The sequence below is a fragment of the Thunnus albacares genome, chromosome 22 (genome assembly GCF_914725855.1).
Source record: "Thunnus albacares chromosome 22, fThuAlb1.1, whole genome shotgun sequence".
Lineage (NCBI taxonomy): Eukaryota > Metazoa > Chordata > Actinopteri > Scombriformes > Scombridae > Thunnus > Thunnus albacares.
The window spans coordinates 12,331,684-12,354,346 of NC_058127.1; the positions used below are offsets into that span (position 1 = coordinate 12,331,684).

At 37.1% G+C, this 22,663-nt stretch overlaps 2 protein-coding genes across 2 annotated transcripts; one reads left to right on the forward strand and one right to left on the reverse strand.

Moving 5' to 3' along the window:
- Positions 1 to 5,693: 5,693 nt before the first annotated feature.
- On the reverse strand, positions 5,694 to 12,819 carry tm4sf5 (transmembrane 4 L six family member 5). Its single transcript, XM_044340555.1, has 5 exons — positions 12,445 to 12,819; positions 10,937 to 11,017; positions 9,862 to 10,004; positions 7,984 to 8,176; positions 5,694 to 6,261 (listed from the first exon to the last, which is right to left on the reverse strand). Exons 1-5 carry the CDS (start codon positions 12,616 to 12,618, stop codon positions 6,244 to 6,246), a joined length of 609 nt encoding a protein of 202 aa, XP_044196490.1. The 5' UTR covers positions 12,619 to 12,819; the 3' UTR covers positions 5,694 to 6,243.
- A 6,170-nt stretch (positions 12,820 to 18,989) lies between these two features.
- Positions 18,990 to 22,644, forward strand: zgc:103586. The gene is made up of 5 exons (XM_044341328.1): positions 18,990 to 19,446; positions 19,574 to 19,690; positions 21,285 to 21,396; positions 21,485 to 21,542; positions 22,388 to 22,644. Exons 1-5 carry the CDS (start codon positions 19,440 to 19,442, stop codon positions 22,499 to 22,501), a joined length of 408 nt encoding a protein of 135 aa, XP_044197263.1. The 5' UTR covers positions 18,990 to 19,439; the 3' UTR covers positions 22,502 to 22,644.
- Positions 22,645 to 22,663: the final 19 nt, after the last annotated feature.

A 22,663-nucleotide genomic window follows, 5' to 3' on the forward strand; every position in this document is an offset into this window, starting at 1 on the left:
CTCTTTGGAAATGTGAGCAATTGCATTTGGTTAAGGAAAACTATTTGGTTAGTTTACAGCTTGAATCACAGGTTTCTGATCTTTGCGGGTTGTAACCCTTAATAAGCAACCTTCCTCACAGTTTTTAGCCAAAAAGGTTGGTCAAGGTCAAGCTGGAAACCATTGGTTTAAATCAGAGGACGATGTCTCTTTCCCAATCAACTTATTTTATGTGAACGGTTAAGAGCTTGCATTGCATCAGAAAAAACATCATTTACAGTCCACAGGGGGGTTTATGAGTTCTAGTAGCTCAAAACTGTAGTCTCACATCCATCTAATGACATCTAAATCGAGGTTTATTTGATTTTTAATTGCTTCCATACCTTTGAGACATATATATGAATGCAGGAACTTTTAAAAGTGGCAGGGAAGGTCACCATGCAGGGTCGTCGACCTGTAAAAGCTATTAGACTTCAGTTCATACTAAAAGCATTACAATCAGAGACCTATTATAATAATGTATATAAACACCTTGAAATCAAGTTATTGCAGGATCAAGCCAGCCTGAGCCTCTGTGTGAATGTTTACTGCTCCCCACCCAGATTCCCTGTTTCCCCCTCTTGTCCCCTCCCGCCTCTCTCAGACCTCCAGACATTCCCACACCCAGGGTTTGTTGATTTTCTGTTGATGTTGGCATGCTTGTGTGGAGCCGGGACCGGGACTGACTGGCTGAGGTCGCTTCGGCTGGTTCCAGCCTCTGTCACTCCCCTTGTTCTGCTCCTCTCTCTGTGCACTAATGTCACTTATCTCGTGCTTCTTTACCGTGCCCTGCTTGGATTGCAGCCTCTTTTTGTACGTCATCAAGAGAAATTCTTGTATAATTATTGTTCTTAGTGATTACATTAAAGTGCACAGTGGAAGGGGGCGTAATCACTGTTGTTTCCTACATACCATGCAAATGAGCTGATAAAGCTGGATGTAGTAAATAGACAATCAGAGGACAAAGAGCAGCAGACTGTCTTTACTTCTCTGCCTTTTCACCCAAATTGTTTTTCAAAGTCTCAAAGTCTCTTACATAAAAAAAACAGTCCTTAAAATATCAGAAAGAGAGTATTTTCAACATAATATTACAGAGGCAAATAAGGAAGCAGTGAAGTTGAGAAAATAGTGTTTAAAGCTTTAAGGCTGGCAAGGAAACTGCATACCAGATGGAAAAGTTATGATTCATATGCCTTTTAAGGCTAATTATTTCACTCCCAAAAATCATAACTCCCAAAAAATGCAGATATTGAACTCTGGCTTTGGATATTCTTCAGTAGTATTTGCCAACAACATGTGTTTTTCTTAGCTCAGTTCTCTCTTTTGACTAGTTTGTTTAAGAAAATACATTTTATCTTGATTGTAGCTGGGAATTAAATGCATCATTCCTACTATGTGTCTGTCAGTCCATCTACAATAAATGTGTATTATGAAATGTACAGTTTAACACATTAAAATATGTGATTTAAAGTTGGCTTAACCAAATCAAATACCATGAATTCAAAAGCCGTGATGGCACTTACTGAAATCTGCTAAGCTAGTTACCGTTAGCATAAAGTTTAGCTGGGGTTTCTCCATCGGGACTCATTTAGTTATCAATCAATCAATCAATTAGACTTTATTTGTATAGCACTTTTCATACAAATATGTTGTAACACAAAGTGCTTTACACAATTAAAAACAATACAATTACCCCACCACCACCACACCTCAACCCCCCACCGCCATCCATACACAAAACAATAAATGACTATGTTATAAATAAAGGACTCAATAAAAACAGGAATTTGCAATGAGGAAACACCAGAGGTAGGATAAAAAGGTTAAAATTCAGAATAGCAAAATAAAATTATAATACAAAATTGAAGTATGAAAAAGATAATAGAATACTAAAAAAAAGAGGAGATGTATTAAAGTGAGTAAAACCAGAAATAAAAAGTAGGGTATAAAAAGGAAAACAATCAAGAGAATAAAAATAGAATAAAAGGATATACCAAGTAATAAAACAGGTTAAAACATATAGATAAAAGACGGATAAATGTATAAAATAAATAAAATTCAATTAAAAGCCAGGCTAAAAAGGTAGGTCTTGAGTTTGCTTTTAAGAATATCAACATTCTCTGCTGCCTTTGGGTCTTCGGGAAGGCTGTTCCAGAGATGTGGACCACAGTAATAAAAGGATGCCTCATTGTGGGTTTTTGTTCTAACTTTAGGGTTCATTAAAAGGCCACTACCAGAAGACCTGAGCGTTCTAAAAGGTTCATAGGATAAAAGCAAATCTTAGAAACAGGTAGGACCAAGACCATTAAGAGCTTTATAAACCAATAAAAAGATCTTGAAATCAATTCTGAAGCAGACAGGCAGCCAGTGCAGAGACTTTAAAATTGGTGTAATGTGTGCTCTCTTTCTGGTTTTCATCAACACACGAGCAGCTGAGTTCTGAAGTAATTGTAATTGTAATATATTCTTCTTAGGGAGACCAGAAAGCAGAGCATTACAGTAGTCAATCCTGCAGGTAATAAAGGCGTGCAGTAGTGTGTCTGTATTGGCTTGAAAGACGAACGGTTGCGCTGATGAAATGCATTCTTAGTTATGTTTATAATGTGTGGTTCAAAACTGAGATCTGAGTCAAAGATGACTCCTAAGTTTTTCACCTGTTGACAGGGGTTTAATGACAGTGCTCGCAGTTTCACATTGAGTTTCTCTCTCTGAGCTTCAGTACCAATGACCAAGACTTTAGTAAGTTCTCTGCCATCCATAATTTGATATCTAAAATACAGTTAAAAAGGGCATTGACTGGCCCTGAGTCAACAGGAGATTCGGCAATGTAAAGTTGTGTGTCATCAGCATAGCTGTGGGAATTGATGCTGTGCCTACTGATGATGTTTCCAAGTGGCAGCGTATAAAGATTAAAAAGAGTAGGACCTAAAATTGAACCTTGAGGAACACCACAATTCATTTTATAGCTTTTAGATGAACATTCATCAGTGCTTACAAAAAATTCTCTATCGTTATGTGGAATAAAATGTTAGTTAATCATTCACTTACATATAGTTAACAGATAAGGAAAAGTACATTTCATGTTAGCTTAAGCTAAGGCTAGTGGATCTCACGATAGACAGGTCTTAGCTCAATTTTGACCAAATATGTAGTTACTGTGTTTTTCCTTTCACACGCATGACTTGATTTAACCTATTGGACTTAAACCCCTCAGCTTCATGCATGCAAAGCAGAGATAGTGGATTTTTAACTCAGTTCTGTTGCACTTTGCCTGTTTCATGTGCAAGCTGCCATTAAGCAATGATGTAAAACGAAAATTGTGACATTATGTCTTGTTGGTAATGTGTGGTTTGAGCGTTGAATGTCATGTCTCAGTTGAAGTAAGGCAGGTACTGTCAGCATTTTTAAGCAATTGTTACAACAGAAATTGTTCTTCCAACCAGCTCAACTCATATCACAAACTGACAGAGAAGCAACGTCTTCATCTGATGATACTTTATGTTTTTGTTTGTTTGATCCAACTGAAATGATGCTGATAATCAGTTTTGGTGTTGGAAGCATAGACTGTATATAAAGAAATTTATAAAGATGGAAGCAATTAAAGGAATGTGGTCAACATTTTGGGACATACACTTATTTGATTGGAAACAGGGGGAAACAGCGAGCCTGGCTCTGTTCAACTCTGTCCAACTTTTTCCAACTTCCCCTGTTGCTAAGGTAAGGTAACTGGCTGCCGGCTATAGACCTATATTTAGCGAGATTTATATTTAGACAGATATGAAAGTGGATTGATCTTCTCATCTGACTCTTGATATTTCCCAAAATGTCATTCCTTTAAGTCAAGTCAATGTACTTAGGGATCATATATAAAAGTAACACATGTTGACCAAAGAGGTTAAAAGTACAGCTAAGTAAGTAGAAAGGTAAAAAGGTACAAATTTAGCTTGAAAAATTAATTGATTTTGGACTTGTTAGCTCACACACTTGTAGACAAACTGCTCGCAGACCTGCTGAATGTGCCTGACTGTCTACTTTGTGGCGTGGCTTGGGCCATTCGTAGTGTGGTTGATGTAATGACAGGGTGGTGGACACTGCTGACTTATCAGTTACGTGTGTCTGGGTTGAAATTTGTGTTTGGCCGCCGGTTAAAGCATGACTGTTGCTTTTGAATGAGGCTGTGGTTGTGTTTGTGCTGAGGAGATCTCATCCAGAGATGAGACGAGAAAAGTAAAAAGGGAGCACAGTCATGCTATTGTACGAGCAGCAGGTTAATTAAAAACATAATAACATTATCACCATCATCATCTGTGCTGTACCGTCGTCCTTCTCTGTCTAAATTCTGTTTAAACTATTCCAGTCCATACCGGCCAGTTCTGCCTCAGTGTCCTGTGTTTCTCTTTCGCCTCCAGTCTGTTTTGTTAGTCAAGCCTGAAAAGGGGGGATAAAACAGAGAGGAGGGGCTCGTTTTTGGGAAAGGGGTACATTTCTAAATAATGGCCTCACCACAGGGTCTAAACGAATTTCACAAGGCGAATAACAAGAATTTTGTGCTGAAATGACTGTCCTTTTGACCTGTTGTCATTCTTTCTTCGTCTTCTCCTCTCTGTTTTTGGGGAACCTCCATCAAGTCTCAGCGCATGTGTGCACTTATATCAGTGTTTGTCCACCACGCCATTAAACCGCACTTTCTTTGCCTCTCTCCAGATTCTTTCAGAGTGGCTACGATTTGCATGAGAAGTGGCTGAGAATGGGCCCCCTTCCCATTTTCCTCCCTTTGTCCTACTATTCTTTTATTCCAAATTCTTCTCACTTATGCTCCTTCCTCGCTTTGTGCTGTGCATTATATAAGAGAGCTGCACCGGCCAATCAGTCAGCTAAGGTGGTCACAGTGTCGTGCACAGGCTTTTTTTTTGTTGTTGTTTTTACTCAGCAACATAATTTTTCTTCCTGTCCTGGAAGTATGTGAACACAGACATCATTCTCACTTAAGATCTGTGAGGAACTTTTGAATTTTAAAGCCAAACGGGGAACAGATGATTTCCTCTAAAAGAACATTTGTATGTCCACCAACCTGATTCACCTGGCTGCACACACAAAGCTCCTTCTTGCTGAGTCTGTTACTGAAAAAGGGTAAAAAATGAGGCCACTCAAGCAGTATTAATCTGTATTCCTGGGGAGGTTAGGCTTTAGCTTTGAGCCACAGCTTTGGGCTATTTGGTGTCTCTCATCTCACACTGTGTCTATATTTACCTGGGTGCAGCTCCGCAACAGGCGTTTAACTTGAAAGTTAGGTAACAATTACCACGAAGTCGCTCCATGGCAACAAAAGATTATGGGCTTAACCTGGACCTATGCTAACAGGCGCTTGTCCAGATTGTGTACTGTTTATGCAGCTGCAATGTTCTCGGTGTCCACAGGGGGCGTTCTGACCTTTGACCCTGTCTGGACGTGCAACAATCCTGTTAGATCTGGCTGTCTGGCTGCATGGGCACAGCATGAGGTGATTAATTTACAAAGAGCCTGATTCTGCAGAAGTTCTTCAACTAGATAATCAGAGTTAATGAGTGTGTGTGAAGGCAAATAACAATGGCAAAGTTCACATCTTGAAACAGTTTTTTAACTTGAACGACTAATTTGTTGAGATCAAGTTGTCAAATAAATGCAAACCATCATGCAAAAGAACTGGTCAGAAAGGTTTTTAAGGTTGACAGTTACACAGAATTGAAATAACTTGACTCCCCCTGAGAAATGTCACTTGTCGTCCACAAATCCAGATATTAAAACTTGGAAAATACTAAATAATGTGTTTTTATGTATCAGCTTTTATTGTATTGTTATATTCACCTGATATACAATAACTCAAGGTGGAAAGTGTATAAAAGAAACATAAAGGATTATTTACATCTACAGTTTAGTTCACATTTGGTCCCATTGGACACTTTCAGAATGGAAATTATTTATTAATCCAGTGATTATTTAAGCAACAAATTCAACCAAAACAAACAAAATCAGGCAATACACACAAACCTTCAGCCACAGTAAATACACACAATAATGGAGTAAGTAGTAAGGTAAGTAAGATCTCTAAGACACAATTAATGTGCGACAAATACATCAAAAAGTATCATGGAGAGGTTTCCCTGAATGTGAATGTTGGGGAATGAATGAAGTGCTGAAATGCGTCCTGGTCTTCGTGAAAGTACAGCAAAGTGATCCTCTCCAATTTCACAATCCACCGTCATCCTGCAACAGGTCAGAAGTCACGTGTTTATTTCATGTTTTGGACAGGAAGCAAGCTCTTGGATGACTGACAGAGCTGATAATAAATGTGAGCCGCGTGTTAATGTGTAGACATTTGTTGATACAATACACATGTGGATGTGTCTGTTCAATATTGTAGTTATACACAGAAGCCTGTACTGTAACTGCCATGTCCTTCAAATCAACATATGTCTTTTTAATTATATTTATCTCCATGATTCCTTTACTAGAGTGCATATATGTGTTGAAATCTATTTTACAATTCTGCAAATGAAAAATTAGCAATCCACATCACTATATGTTCAACCATGTGTTAAATCTCAGCTTAATCTTCAACCTGTATGTGCAGATATTACAGTTCAAAAGTACATGTATACAGCTCATATGTAGGCATTTTTCACTATGCCAGTTTACTTATTGTTCCTGTAAGAAGGGTTGAGGTTAAAATTGGTCACCATATTGTGTCCTGTTTATCTTTAGCAAATCATCAGATTTGTTATAGTGTATGGGAAGGAATTTGAAAATATGATAAAGTTTAATGTGAGAAGCAAAGTTTCTTGGAGGTAGAAGAAAGCATAAAGCATCTCAAATACTATATCTTGGTGGTTCTAGTTTAAGATCTGTGTCTGACATCCAATAAGAAATTTTACTATGGTAGAGGTAAAATGGTACAAGTACTATGGTACTATTATACAGATACCATGGTATTTTTGCAAGTTCCACAGTACATTACTTAGGTTCCACTTTCCGTACATACCATTGCAAACAGTATGGTATGTACTACAGTTTACCATAATATGTACCATGGAAACATTTCTTTTGGGGTTTATGTGTGTACAGTTACTGATTGAAATAAAATGTGAATTCTTTAAAGTAATAATACGGCATTTTGGGAAATACGCTTTTTCGCTTTCTTGACAAGAGTTAGATGAGAAGATTGATACCACTCTCATATCTGTATGCTAAATTTGAGGCAACACCAGCGGCTGGTTAGCTTAGCTTAGTACTAAGACTGAAAACGGTGGGAGACAGCTAGCCAGGCTCTGTCCGAAGCTAACAAAATCCACCTTCCAGCAGCTCTAAACTCACTTAAGTCTTGTTTGTTTAACCCATATAAAAAGAAAAATGTAAAAATGACAATGCTACGGTTTTAAAATTTTCCCAAAACACCAAACTATTTCTTTAAATGAGTGCAATTCCTTTCACAAGTAGGAGCAATCTTCCTGTTTAGTGTTGCTACTCTGTTTGCAACAGTCCCATTTAAACACTTCCTTGAATGTTTTATCAACATGCGATCAAAACTACACAGAGCAAACTTTTCCCTTTTCCTGTTTCCATCAGTGGGAGACCTGACAGAATCCCAGGATTGCAATCAAAACAGCAGTAAAGAAACACTCATCTTAGGAAGCTACTGTAAGGCCAAGTCACATATTGAGCTACAGAGTATTTGGCTCACTCCCAGCAGCCAAACCAGTTACTACAGAACATGTTGGTTCATGTTGGCTTGGTGCAGTTCTAATGAAATAGTTTATTGTAAAGTTGTATTGTTTCACCCTTTTATTAACTCTCCAGTTAAGGTTTCATGACCTCCAGGGCTCAGAAACACCATTCATATCTCCTTGTGTGCATGCATTCTCTCATCCTCTCCTATCTCAGTTTACTTTTTTAGAGTTTTTCAGATTTTTTTAGGGTATGTTCACTTACATCCTTGCTGTCCCGACAGTCCCCGCACACGCATCCCAAGCAGCCATTGACCACCTGGATGCCACAGAGCACCATCTGCACCAAACCCATAGCCAGCAGTATGGAGAACAGAACGACGTGCCACTTCACTGCATTCTTGGGGAACACACAGATGTCCCACTGATCTTGGTTTACAAGGTAGCTACCGTTACCCCTGCGAGGGAAGACAGAAGTAGAGCATAAGCTTATACAGGACAGCATTAATAAAGGTTTCGGGGCGAAGCAGGCCTAGTTTGGAGTGCAGGAAGACAATGTGTGATGACTGAGTTGAGGAAAAAAGGAGGTAAATGTAAGGAGGTAAGGAGGTAAATGGAACAAGTGAGGAGTGGAGAAAGAAAGCATGTGGAAAGTAGAAAGGAGAGGAAGTGATGGGAAAAAAAAGAGTTTTGTTGGACATTTTGGGAAATATGCTGATTCTGTCCAAAGGTAACTCCTTTGTTATAATATTGTAATCCACGCAGAAACTGTTGAGGTTTCTGTTAAGCACACATGGTAGATAAGTCAGTAAAGTAGCCAAAAAATAGAAAAAATTTTCAACATCTACAATTGCACTACAACACAACATTACAACTCCATTGGCTGATGAATCATGTGATCATGTGGTATGATTGGAAGCTCCAGACACCTTGTGGTGGGAATATTTTGTTGTATTATTGATAGTTTAACAAACAAGATCCAAGTTCAATATTTTGCAAACTGATATCATTGATAGATATGATCCTTGAATGAGATTAGGGCTACAACCAACAAATATTTTCATTAGCATCTCTCTCAAGCTCTAGATTTCATTTTTTTGTCTTTAAAATGCCAGAAAATAATGAAACATGCCCATCACAATGTCTTAGAAGCCAAGGTGACATCTTCAAAATGCTTGTTTTTGTCCAATAAACTGGCCAAAACGTAAAGATATTCAGTCAACAATGATATAAAGCAACAAATCCTCATTCTTGAGAAGCTGAAACAAGCAAAGGTTTTGCAATTTTTCTTGATAAATGACTCAAAACCACTGACAGTAGAAAAGGAGATCAACATAGCAGAGGACTACATAGAAAAACAGAAACAGAAAAAGGGGAAACTGAGGTTTAATATAGGAAGGATAAGCTGAGGTTCAATATTAATATACCACCATGTATTGTGTAACCAAACTTGTTTCCCTTCCTGTAAACACCGGTGCCCTTTAAACTGCTGTCATCATGGACTTCAGTAGCCTACATATTAACAACATGTATTAACAAATCTCCCAATCAAATGTTGGCCCACTATCAGGTGATTCACTTTTTCCTGCCATCACATGCAACAAGGTTTACCTCAGTAAGCATATCTTAATGTTTTGGAGCCAGCAGCAAAGTCACAAAGTATTTACAACATCAACTGTCCCTCAACTTAAAGCTGTAGAGTAATGACCTCTAAGCAAGCTAGAAGAGGGTTAAGGTTTTAAAGCTGAAGTTTTAAAAACAGAAGAAGACTTTAAAAGAACAGTAGTAGCTTGTTCTGAGCTGCCAGGCTCATTGGAACAGATTTTTTCTATAAGAAGCTGCCGAATGCCACTAAATAAGACAGAGCGGGTTCAGTCTGCCACCTACTGGAACTTTATGCTATTACGTTATTCTGTTTGATAATCAAGAACTGAACCTGTTGTGCAGCTCTAACAAAGATAAGAGAGGTAAATATGACTGAATAGAAGATAGCACAGATAACAGGGAAGTGTGGGTACACGGCAAACCTCAAAGAACAAGGAAGGACTGCAGTGAGAGATCAGAGATTTTTAGTCTGGTTAATATAAGGTTGCATGCCTAGAAAAAGCACATTTAAATGACTCGTGCTGGGAGAAACACTCACGTGCCAGAGTTTTCAAAGGGGTATGTCCATTCGCCACCCTCGATCTGACACTTGGGTCCAATAGCCAGACCAGCTGAGGAAACACTGTTGCAGTAGATCGCTCCGACCAGGCCGAAAGCAGAGGAGAACACTGAGTTCAGCATCTGGGGGAGAGATGGGAACACATTGTGACATTAATACATTATTTATATTATTTGGATTCTCTCTTCTGGGATGTTTTATCAGATATTTTTCTGTTTTACCATTATGTTGTTTTCTTTTGAGGATTATTTGCCTCACCTGTCAATATTTTCTTGCCTAATGTGGGCCTATGATGCCCTTTAAGGCTGTTATTGTGATAAAAGTCAATTTTTTTTTACTTTTTCTTGACTTGACGTGATTAAGCACCGACATAAACACTCTTACATGCAGCCTGGTTTCATTAGTAGAAAGATCTGAAATCACAACTGAATTAAATACACTTTTAGTGTGTTGATACTGTAAATACAGTGGTGGAAAGAATAGAAGTACTGGTGAGATAAGAGAGGTAACTTTTGATCTATCTCCCTGACAACGAATCAAACTCGGTTGAAAGCTCCAGAAAAAGCTAATAAGTGGATGATGAGTTCATGTTTTAATTATTTCATGGTCGAGAATGAATTTTCATGCTCAACAAGAATGTAGAAAAATGTAGAAAATTAAAGAGATAACATTACGTTCAGTAAAACTTGAACATTTCAAAATGCAAAGTAGTAATGCAAGTAGTAAAGGCACATTACACTGTTTTTTTTCTTTGCTGACTGTCCATTCACTGTTAATGGCTTAACAACCCGCCAATTAGCAGCCCGGTAGTTCCTGATAATTCAACAGACGTAAGTAATTTTTCACTCTATAATTGAGGTGATTTATTATTGAAGTGAATGTGCACTGTACAGCAATAATCCATATGTTTTATTGCCAATAAAACATACATGACGCTAGTCACCCTCGCCTTTGCCTTCTACCACCCATCATTATCTAAACTGTGCATACACCCTGTCCAGTCCCTACAGCGACAAGTACAGTGATTGTAAATCTTTCAAATGACTTTACTCACCCGGCAACGGTTGCCACAGCAACCTGTTCCGCAGCAACCCTTGCCCCCGGCCCTGATAGCTGAGCAGCTCGGGCACAGCATCTGAAAAAAATTGCAACAAGGAAGTGGTGACTCATTTATCAAGGGAGAAAGTTTGGAGTATCACAAGTTAAGTCCAACTTTTAAGTATTTAAACGCAAGTTTGAGCCTCTCAAAAGCATTTAATATGCAAGTATGGTGTGTGTGTTTCGCTCTCATACATCTGTGAGTGTCTGTTCTCTTATCTCTTTAGCCAAATATTTGTGAATCCTGCATCGAATTTTACTGTCTTGTCCCAGAAGGCAATGACATCCACACATAGTTGGACCAGGGAAAGGTGAGTAATTAATCTTCCTGGTGACTGTTCCTAACTGTGATAACATGGTCATAAAAATGTACCACTAAGACAGACAAAGGTCACTTTGACGCATTTATGAGCTTATATATTTATGAATTATTTATAGTCGTTGTTAAACTTTCAAAAGTTGATGTAATGTTGGTGCAAGCCCAGATGATCATATCTGTGTGAGAGGAACTACGTTAATGTTTTAATAGTCAGTGGTTTCAAAATTTCCCAAAAATTTCTCACACACAGATCCTTTACTAGAGTAAAAGCAGAAATAAAATAGTTTAAAAATACTCCTGTACTAGTAAAAGACTTGTAAAGGTAAGTAAAAGTATGTAAGTATTATCAGCAACATGTACCAAAAGTATCAAAACTAAAATGTACTCCATTAAGAGAAATGGCCATCTGTGAGTGTTACTGTATATTACATTATTTAGTCATTCTAACCATTAATGTGTCAGTTGCATTTTACTGGTGTAGTTGGTTGAGGTGGTGCCAATTTGATCTGTTTTATATACAGTATGTTGGATAGTTTAATCTTACGCTCTAACAATGCAACATATTTTCAAGGTTTAATTACATGTTTTGTATGTAAAAGCTTATTTTGTAATGCGAATAGTAACTATAGTCGACATATGAATGTATTGAGGAGTAAAAAGGACTCACTATTACAGTAAATGTACTTGGTTACACTTCTGTACATATAGTGTCAATTTTCTTGTTTCAAGTATGTCACAGAAGCAAAATCTTGCTTTTGTTAAGTTTAATATTCATTTTTCAAGAGGGCTTTTTGTATGACAGCATCATTATATGAAATGGAAAATCCTCAATACCAAATTTGAAATAAAGTTTTCTTAGTGTGGACTTTGCTTGACTGCTCAAAACGTCTTTTTAAAAATATGTAGTTTAAGTTTAAGAGTTATATAAATGAAGAATGTGGCAGTGAAATATTTATACTCCACATGAAGTCAAAACCAAGATAAGGCAACGGTTGTTCCCCCAGAAATTACAATACTCAATAAAAAAAGCACTTAGACTTTACAGGTTTACACAGAGCCGAGTTAATGGCTTAAAAACTCAATAAAACACACAATAAACCATCAAACCGGACTTTGTAGATGTACACAGAATCAGAATTACTCACAAAGAGGCCTCCTCCGATGAGCCCCCCCATGAGCCAGGCCTGGAGGGAGATCTGGTCATTGTCCAGTTGCTCCCCGTTAGGGAAGAACAACAGCAGGTTGCAGATCATGCAGACGAACGCTGAAGGCAGCAGGATCAGGCCCACCAGGCGGGCACACTTCCCCGTACAACACATGGTTTTTATCTTTCTTTTCTTTCTTTTTATTTGAGAGCTTTTTCTGTCTTTCTCCTCTCCTTTGGACTATCTTCCCCTTCACTCAAAGTCAAAAGGAAATCAGTGAAAAGCAGGTGAAACAACAAAAAGGAGGCGAACAAGAAGGAGTCCGCTCACCACTGTCAAGCTCACCCTTTTACACTGCGAAAGTTAAATACAACCAGTGACAGTTACAGCAGGGAGGAGAGAAGGAACAAAGGCCACGTGTTGGTGTGGCTGCCTGCAATCTGATTTCAGACCTGCGTATCTTCTTATAGGTTTCAGATAAGGATGAAAAACTTGGGTGGACAAAAATTGCCTCCCTCAGCAGTGTCAAAGTTAAACGTAGGACATATACAAAACCTAAACAAACTAAAGACCATAGAAATGAGAGCGGTACATGTGTGTGTTTGTGTTTCAGGGCTTTACTATTCATCTGGACGCCCTTTGTTACCTGTAGATGATGATACCAGTCTGTTTGTTCTATTTGTGGCCTACTGCAAACACGAGAGAGACCTTGGTTTATACAGGGCGGCTTAATATGAACTAAAAATACAGCAAACGACTATCTGGTTTGGTATAAGAGCTCATGTGTGTATATGATTGATTTTAAGCATCAGGGGTGCGAGAAACGTGCAAACGTTTACTTTATCTGCAATCAATACACTAAATTGCCCCTGGGAGAAGTTAGTAATCAGCTCTTTCAGTGTGTTAAGGGTTGGGCAGGGATGCAATATAATCATGTATAAACATCAATATTGTGATGACATGACACATCATTTTGTCATTATATAAATAAATACTGTCCAAGCAAGCTAGACTGTAATTATAAACTGACAAAATGAGTTATTTCACTTTTTGTTTTGCACATATTAACGGATCGGTCTTGTGTAATGCATAACAGAGGAACATGGTTTATTTATTGAGGTTTGGTACTTCACTAAAGCACAATATAAACTAAAAGGATACAGGCCTTGAGATGGCTGTTGTATCTTAATACTTTCATTATTTCAGGTGATCTTACTGTTACTTACTGCTCACTGTGCCTAGTCCTCAATAAATCTGTGTTTACCACAGACTAACTGGGCAGGTAGTCGTCCAGCTAAGGAGTGCTGGTTGAGGAAAATACAACAAGGTTGCCATGTGTACTGCTGCCACCACGATAAACACATATTTGCTCAGTTTCTCGTTATAACGAGAAACTTTTCTTGTTTTAACACAATCCTTCTCATGTTATAACAAGTTAATTTCATTTTATAATGACATAATTTTCTGGTTTTTACTAGATACTAGACATAAGAAACTTTTCTTGTAGTAACAACATACCACTTTATCTTCTTATATAGCAAAATGTTCTTTTTATTTCACAAAATGAACGTAGCTCATTATAGAAAACTTTTCTTATTATGACATGATAAGTTATTTACTTGTCATAAAAAGACTTCCATATGTCATTAAAACAAGAAAAAATCCACTCAGTACCTATAGAAGTGATATTATAGCCTACATCAGCTGGAAAAAAGTGAAAATTACAAAAATGTATATCATGAAAACAACCGTGTTAAAATGAGAAAAGTGTCTCATTATAACAAGAAACTGAGGAAGGGGCCCGCTGCTTATTTTTGCACTTCAGACTTGTACTTCAGAGATGTAAACTGGTGAAACAGTGATAATACGTACATTAATGATACTCATACCTGATCATTAAAAGCAAACTATTGCTGATTGACACTGACTGTGTCTTTTGCCATAAGAACCCTGTAGTTGTACTCTGAAATCAGGTCTGTTTTCTTATTTTGTTATGTTTTAATAACACTATTTGATGAAGAATTCATCTTTTCTCAAGGTTAATGGAAATGCATACAACAACCACTCAGCCTCTTCTACTTGAAGCCTGTTTTTGACATGCTGGTTACATTACTGCCTAAAATAAACAAATGCTATTTTAATCAATTTGAAGTAAAAAAAAATCTGCTTTTGGTCTCTTACACAACACTCTCCAGCTGCAATTCTTAACTTTGGGGAATTTAAGAGGGAAAACAAACTTCTTTTTTTAGCTTTGCTTGAATTAAGAAAATGAATTTATGCACTATTACTTGGATCATGTTTGACTCATTATTGTATTTTTCATTCTCTAAAGCAGCTCCATATTCTGACTAATTCACTCTCTGACTCTGCTTTCTTAATAATCTCAACCCGAACACATTTAATTGTAATGATTCTAAATGTTCTTGATTTTTGGTTGAGATCCAGTACATATAAAATCCCTTTAAAGGAATCATTTTACTTTCACTTTAATCGCAGTGTTGACGTGAAAGGCACCATGTAAACACGCTCATCCTGTTCAGTGGCAAACCCTGTATCAAAACATCATGTGTTAGAAATCCCCACTTGTTCCCGTAAATCTCTTTTTAGCTTAGTCATTTGACAAATTGTTCAGGAGGAGGAAAGTTCGTCAGCTGCAGCAGCAATGGCAGGTAAATGAGTGTTTCTACGATTGTAAATATATCTTTGATATCAATATTCACTGTTACTACTTGAGTAGTTATCTAATAATACACAATATTCAGATTAGGAGCAATGCACTAAGTCAGTGATTCGTTCTTTTCATTTGTCATTTCATTTGCATATATTTGAGTCTTAAATGAGCCATGCACAGTCCCTCTGTTTAACCTTTAAGAGAGATCTACAGAGATCAATGATGTCTCATCTGACAATAAATCATCCAAGATAATTTTACTCTCCAGTGAGAAAAGTCATATCATAGTTAATAAACAGCTCACACTCGCTTTCACTTTTAGATTGAGTGTGAATGTTATAAGAGGATATAAGATAAGATATAAAAGGATATAATAAAGACATTGTAGTTGGTTATATAACGACGGTAGTGATTGTGATAACAATACTGTACCTGTCATCTCATTAATGATTAATAGAAAAAAAAGACAATGCTGTGTTTCTATGTCCCTCCCTCTTCTCTTTTTTTTCCTTTCAGTTTCTGGCTTCTAACATGAATTTCAATCTATTAACGAACTGTCTCTGTTGTTTGTTTTCCCTCACAGTTAAAGCAGATTCTCACATTTCTAATTCTTTAATCTAACTCTTCTGGTTCCATTTAGATGTTTTTATTATGAACTCTTAATACATGTCAATCAATCAATCAGTTTTATTTAAAGTGCAGAATCACCGTGCAGCATGGTCCCCAATGCATTTTACAGTTAAAAAGAATACATAGGACAATATACAGCAATCAATTTACAATAATGAAAATTAATGTTAAATAGGTGTTAAAAGGTGATAGGCCTGGCTTAGTTTTAGGGGAGGTTGTAATGTAGTGAATAAATAAAGGTTTTCAGTGCTTCTTTAACATGTAATGGAAGGCCATTCCAAAGATAGGGGGGCACGGTAGGCAAATACTCCGAAGCCAACTGAAGGAATGACCAGGAGACCAGCATCGAGAGAGCGATGAGGGCGTGCTGGTGTATATAGTGTAATAAGCTCAGATAAGGAAGGTGGTGCATGCAAGACCTTATAAGTTAAAAGAACCTTAAAATCTGTTTTTTGTCATGTGAAAACATTATGAAGAATCAAAGAGGAGCCATGCTTAAAATCTAATGAAATTGAATCATTTTATCTGTTTATTTTGCACCGTCATGCATTTTGACCATATTATGTTCATGTGTAACATGTCTACAGTGCAGCAGCTGTGGGAGGAGAATTTAAACTAATCTGAGTTTTGCTCTCTAGCCCCCTCTGCACGCCACCCCATGACAATAACTACTGGTATCGTATGGAAGCTTCAACTGGACCCCCCACCACCAAAACCCCCGACATTAACAGGCAAGTATCTGAGGGTGTAAATCTGCAACATACTTAAGTTACAAAATGTTTTAACAATTTACATGAAAATAAAAAGTAGTGAGATATGGAGTCAAACACATCTCATAATATGTCATAAATACCAATTACTCAACTTAAAGTATCTGCTGCCTGTTTGAGTTATATTACAATTAACTGACCGTCTATTTAAAGGTGAAATTCCCTGTAATTAGGCTGAAGTTGCTGATTTAAATCTGAAGTTTTGTTTTATCTCACCCTTTTAGTTGCTGCCACAGTAGGTGCTGCCGTTGTGATTCTGACTCGAACCATCTTCGGTCAGTATGCTCTTCCTCAAATACATGTTTGACTTTCAACAACCCTCATCTGTTCTGAAACTAAACATTTCCTGTCACTGCAGGTGTGGTGTATTTCAACGACTGCCCCCAGCAGCCGAACATCCCCAACTACCTGTTAGGGATGGCTTTAATACCTCTGATAATGGTCCAATTTGTGACCTTCCCCTGTGAGAGAGATGCACCTCAGCCACACCAGCGTCCTGGTGTTCTCAAAGCCTGTCTGCATTTTTTAGCAGTCGTGTCTATCCCTATGTGGATCCTGGCAGGTAAAAATGAAAAAATGCTAAAAGAGTTTTTCTAAAACACACAAAATCCTGATTACTCTTTTATAGCCTGGATGCTTTATTTGTATGAAAATGCTGACATTTTTCTTTCCAAAAAAGGACAACAGATTACAACTAAATGTTTTTGTCCCCCCTGTCCCTCATCTGCACCCACATACAGGTGACATCTGGATCTTTTCGATCTACCAGCCCAACTATGATCCTGCAGCTGCTGATGGTCTTTACTGCAATAAGACCCTGTACACCTTCGCTTTCTGGAACGCAGTGTGGGAGACGTTTGTAATGTTCGCCTTCCTGGCTAAACTCTGCAAAGGGCTGCTGTGTTACGTGATAATGAGTCCTGCACCAACGCACAGAGAGTTTTATGGGAATGTGTAAGGCATGGACGGAGTAGGAGTGTTTAATGATCTACACGATTATCTGCGAGCTTTAAAAAAGATAAAATACTATGCACTTTCAATGTGAAAATCAGTGGTTAATCTACAGTTTTATTTGGGACTGTTATTTTCTATACATGGATCTCAGGTTTGATCTAAAGTAGGTGCATCACTGTTTCCTTCTTTCTTTGCGTTAAAGGGTAAAGCTGCTATTATTCTGTATTTTTCATATTGTCAACAAATCCCATGAAAAGACCGACAATGTGTTGTCTGTCTCTCAATGCTTACCAAATTTCCTTCAGCCTTTTTGTCACAAATCAGGTCACAAATATACAATTTCATCCTTTAAATGAAGCAGTTTCTTAAAACAGCAGGGTACTATGTCTTTATCAAATGTTACTCAAACAGGAGTAAACTGTGCATTTGTAGGGACTATTTTCAGCTGTGGAGTTTTCATTCCTGGGTAGTAAGTATTATTTCCTGAATGCTTATGCTTGAAAAGTATAGAAAATGACTGTTATTCCCTTCAAACTTTGCTTTTATGACCTGGACAGTGATATTTTGAAATTATCCTATTTCCAATGGGAAAACAGGCAAATTTGCACATTTCCATTCACATAAAGTCAGAAAAACAACATATGAATCAAAATTAACATGTATTTATACTAAAGTTATAAAAAAGTCACCACAGAAGATTTAGAAGTGAGTGGTTTTTTTAGATTTATGATTATACTAAATCACTTTCACAAATAAGCCACCAAATATAGTCTCACATCATCGTATCCAGTGATTCATGTTGTTTTTTCTGAATGAAAATGTGCAAATTGACCCATTTCCCCATTGGAATTAGGTACATTTTATAATATAATATCACTGTCCTGGTCACAAAAGTAATGTTTGAAGGGAATAACAGTCATTTTCTATACTTTTTAGACTTAAGTAATATAACACTTACTACCCAAGAACAAAAAAAAAGTAAAAATGTGTTACACAGGTTTATTGTAACACACATTTGGTGCTGGTGAGTCTTTATGGTAGCAGGATGTTTATGTGGGAATAACTCAAATTATCTGGTTTTGGCCATACAGACAATATTTGTTAGTCTGATCAATTCACTGCTGGTTTTGGTCTTTTGTTGTTGTTTTGGATTTGTTGACATTAAGAAAAATAATAAGAAAAACTACTTGTTTGTTTTTTCCCCCAACCCTTTCTTTTTCAAAACAATTGTAATTATTTTTTTTTTTATTATTTTCATGTAGGTGTTGACTGTTTTGACCTCAGGAAGTTGTGCAAATCTGCAAAAAAAAAAAAAATTGCTGTATATTGATATAAAATTGTCTATTGCTTGTCTTATTATTTATTTTACATTTGCTTGAAAATTTCTTGTTATTTTAAATAAAATTGTGCATTAATGTAAATGGGACAAGATTGTGGTACCGGAAGCCTTCTGATTTCCGTTTGCCCCCTTACCCGGTTGCTCGAAAATTTCCTGTAACATGTCACAACTTGTAACTTGTAAGTTGTGTCCTACGTCAGTGCAATTTTGTCTTAGTAGTGCAGTTATTTTTTGTCAATATATGACATTATATTGTCATAATATAGCTCCCTCGTGTTGCAACCAAGTGATTTTCAAATTTTTTTGGCTGCAGAGTGGTTTTGTCATCGTTACCGTTAGTTCAACAACCGTTTTTCTCGCGAGAAACTTTGATAAAACACAGCTGGTCCCATCTGATACGGTCACAGTTCAGTCCCAAACTGGTCGATGACGCTGCGTCCAGCCGGCCAATACCGTGAAGGTAAACAATGCGCGGCCAGCTGGTCTCGCTCCGGTCAGCAAACTTGGCTGACTGAGTCCACATCAATTTTAAAACATTAACCATTAGCCTGTCATCCATTTGTCCATCACATGACGCTCCAGTTTGTCAAGGTGACATTAGTCCAAAAACTATCCACCGTCTTCTTCTGCAATGACAGGCAAGTCCACTTCTCTCCACCTCAACCTTGTTTATGATTGCAGACTTTTCGTTTCATTTGACACATGATGTACTAACTGTTAGCAAACCTTGACTTGTAAACTCATGGTGGTTTATTTAATGCGTAGATAAAGTAAAAGAGCTCGTTTCCAAGTGCCTGCAGGCCCGGGATATGGCATACTGCCCCTACAGTCGTTTTCCTGTCGGTGCTGCCATATTAACAGCAGATGGCGCTATAATCACAGGTAATAACCCAACTGGTGACTTCTTGCTTCCTATGATTTAAAGGACAGGTTCACAGATTTCAAGTCTGTCTTAAGACAACAGTCAGGAGCCCAAATGAACATTGAAATAGTTTTTCTTGTCATAATCATTCCTCCTGTTCATGCTGACCATTAGAAGATCCCTTTATAATGCACTTACAATGTAAGTGATGGGGGGCCAAAATCCACAGTCCTCCTTCTGTGCAGAAATGTATTTTAAAGTTCATCTGAAGCTAATGTGAAGCTTCAAATAAGTCAAATCAAGTAGATATCTTTCAATGTTACAGTCTTCTTAGTGCCAAAGTCCCTCTTTTTGTTACTATACTTCCACCACAGCTCAACAGGGAAACACAAAGAGGGAATTTGATGCTAAAAAGACTGTAAATGTGGCAAATATCCACTTGATATGACTAACTCAGACTGCTGAAGCATCATATAAGCTTCAGATAAACCTTTAGATGCAATTTTGTGGACACACTGTGGATTTTGGCACCCATCACTTACCTTGAAAGCACATTTGAAGGGGATCTTTTAATAGCCAGTATGAACAGGAGGAATGATTACAGTGAGGAAAACTTTTCAGTGTTCATATGGACACCTGACCGTTGTTTTAAAACAGACTTGAAAAAATTGTGAACCTATTTTTTAAGTACACTAATGGCTGAATCTAACTATGTACATTTACTCAAGTACTGTACTTACTTTTTACTCTACTACATTTATTTGATTGCATACTACTCTACATATTAAAATATAATGCATGGTTATAGATTAAACTGCCAATAATACAAGTTAACTCAACTAGCTGCAACAGTTGAATGCTGCACAAACATGAATGCCTCAGTATTAACCATCCACTAATAATATTTACAATAATATTACACTGACAATCTTCTGCACTTTTACACTTTAAATAAATGTTGCTACTGATAATATGTTTACTTTAGTACAATTTTTATTGCAGTACTTGTTATGGAGTCATTTTAAATTGTAGTTTTAGTACTTTTATTCAAAGAAAAGTAAACGTCTTTCACCACTGAAGTACACCCATCAAGTATATTCATTTACTCAAGTACTATACTATTGTACTATAATAGTAACTGTATTTCTCATTACTATTAATGTTGGTGTATATAGTAATTAGTATTGTATTTTTTGTGTTTTTTATGCTTCATTTTGTGTATAGTAAATCCTCATAAAGTCCATCCAGTTACTTATTCATATCAAGTTACTTATCCTCACTATGCATCTGTTCTGTGGGATCAATAAAGTTTATTCTATCTCATTCCATCTTATTGTATCAGTAAAACTTTTGAGGTGAACGATGTGTTGTCACACAGTAAATTCAACTACTCAAAAGTATAAAAAATAGTTCAAATTAGCTCCATCTCAACCAGCTATAGTATTAAAACCCTGTATTAATAATTCAACAATGTATATTAACAATTTTTACTTTTGATGCTTGCTGATGATGCGTCTGTGCTTTATTTATTTTTCTTTTACATGGTAGTATTTCTTTTTTAAAGAGTCTGAATTGTGAAAGAGTCCAGTGTCTTAAGTATTTCTGTATTTTCAGGCTGTAATGTGGAGAACGCCTCCTACGGTCTGACAGTGTGCGCCGAGCGAACGGCCATCCAGAGAGCCGTGGTGGAGGGACACAGGCAGTTCACCGCCATCGCTGTGACATGGTGAGTAATTACATGATGAGACATTAACATTAAAAGTTTCACGCAGCACGTTTTCTTATCTGTTCCCTCTGTCCTCTCCTGTCTGTAGTGATATCAAAGACCGCTTTGTCGGGCCGTGTGGAGCATGTCGACAGGTTCTTTTGGAGGTGAGACGCCTCTTTTATGACCAGTGCAGACAATCATTATCTCATGATAAGTATGATACACTGTAAAAATGTCACAGCTTATCAAGACATTCTGTTGATAATTGCATCCTAAAAATCTTATTAAGGATGCAGAATCTTGATTTTACAAAATACTTGACAGAAGATTTGCTTTTGAAACAGGCTGAAATATTATTTCTGGACTTTTTACACTTTTTTAAAAGAGAAATAAACTTTACGAACTGAATAACAAATAAAAATGATTTCATAAAAGTAGATTTTGTAGAGTTTATAAACAAGAAACACTTACTCGTCCATATCAAACACATCTTTGGATATTGCAGCAGGCAGTGGTTGGGCTGTGTGTACAGCAGGAGCCATTGTATTTTACAGGCATGTTAAACATTGACATAACTAATAACCAAGCACAGTAAAATCTGATAACTCTCCTATAAAGAAGGGCTGCTTTGGTCAGTAAATTAAATTATCATTTGAGGCAATATATCAAAAATTAATATGATTTTATTGTCTTTTTCCTCCTATCATAATTAAGTTAACTTCAATAGGCCAACAAAAAAGTCAATTTTTTCAATCATGACTAAGCAAAACTATATAGAAGGAGGCTGAACACCATTCAGAGAGATTTTTAACATGTTAGCCCCCAAATTGTTCTTGTTATGGAATTATAACTGATTAGTAAAGCAAAATGAATCCATTAGTTACAATTTATTTTAAAGAAGTGGTACCCATAGCTCAGCTTGTTGGGGAAAAAAAATGTACATGTACTCATTCTATATAGCTTTCATGTCTGTATTCACAATTGTGCATCACTCTCTCTTCTTCACTAGTTTGGAACAGACTGGATTGTATACTTGACCAAGCCAGATGGATCTTACAAAGAAACCAGCCTCAGTGAACTGTTGCCGCTAGCCTTTTCACCAGCCCACCTCGCAAAGAACTGATGAAGCCACAACAGCCACATTAGGGTTTTTTTTTTAGTATTTTTAGTGTTGTACTGTAATGTTTTACCTGCAATGTCTCTGGAACTGTAGTTATAGCAACATTGAAAATTTGGTAAACAATAAAACATTTTTTCCCAAAAACATATGTGAGTGTTTATGTGT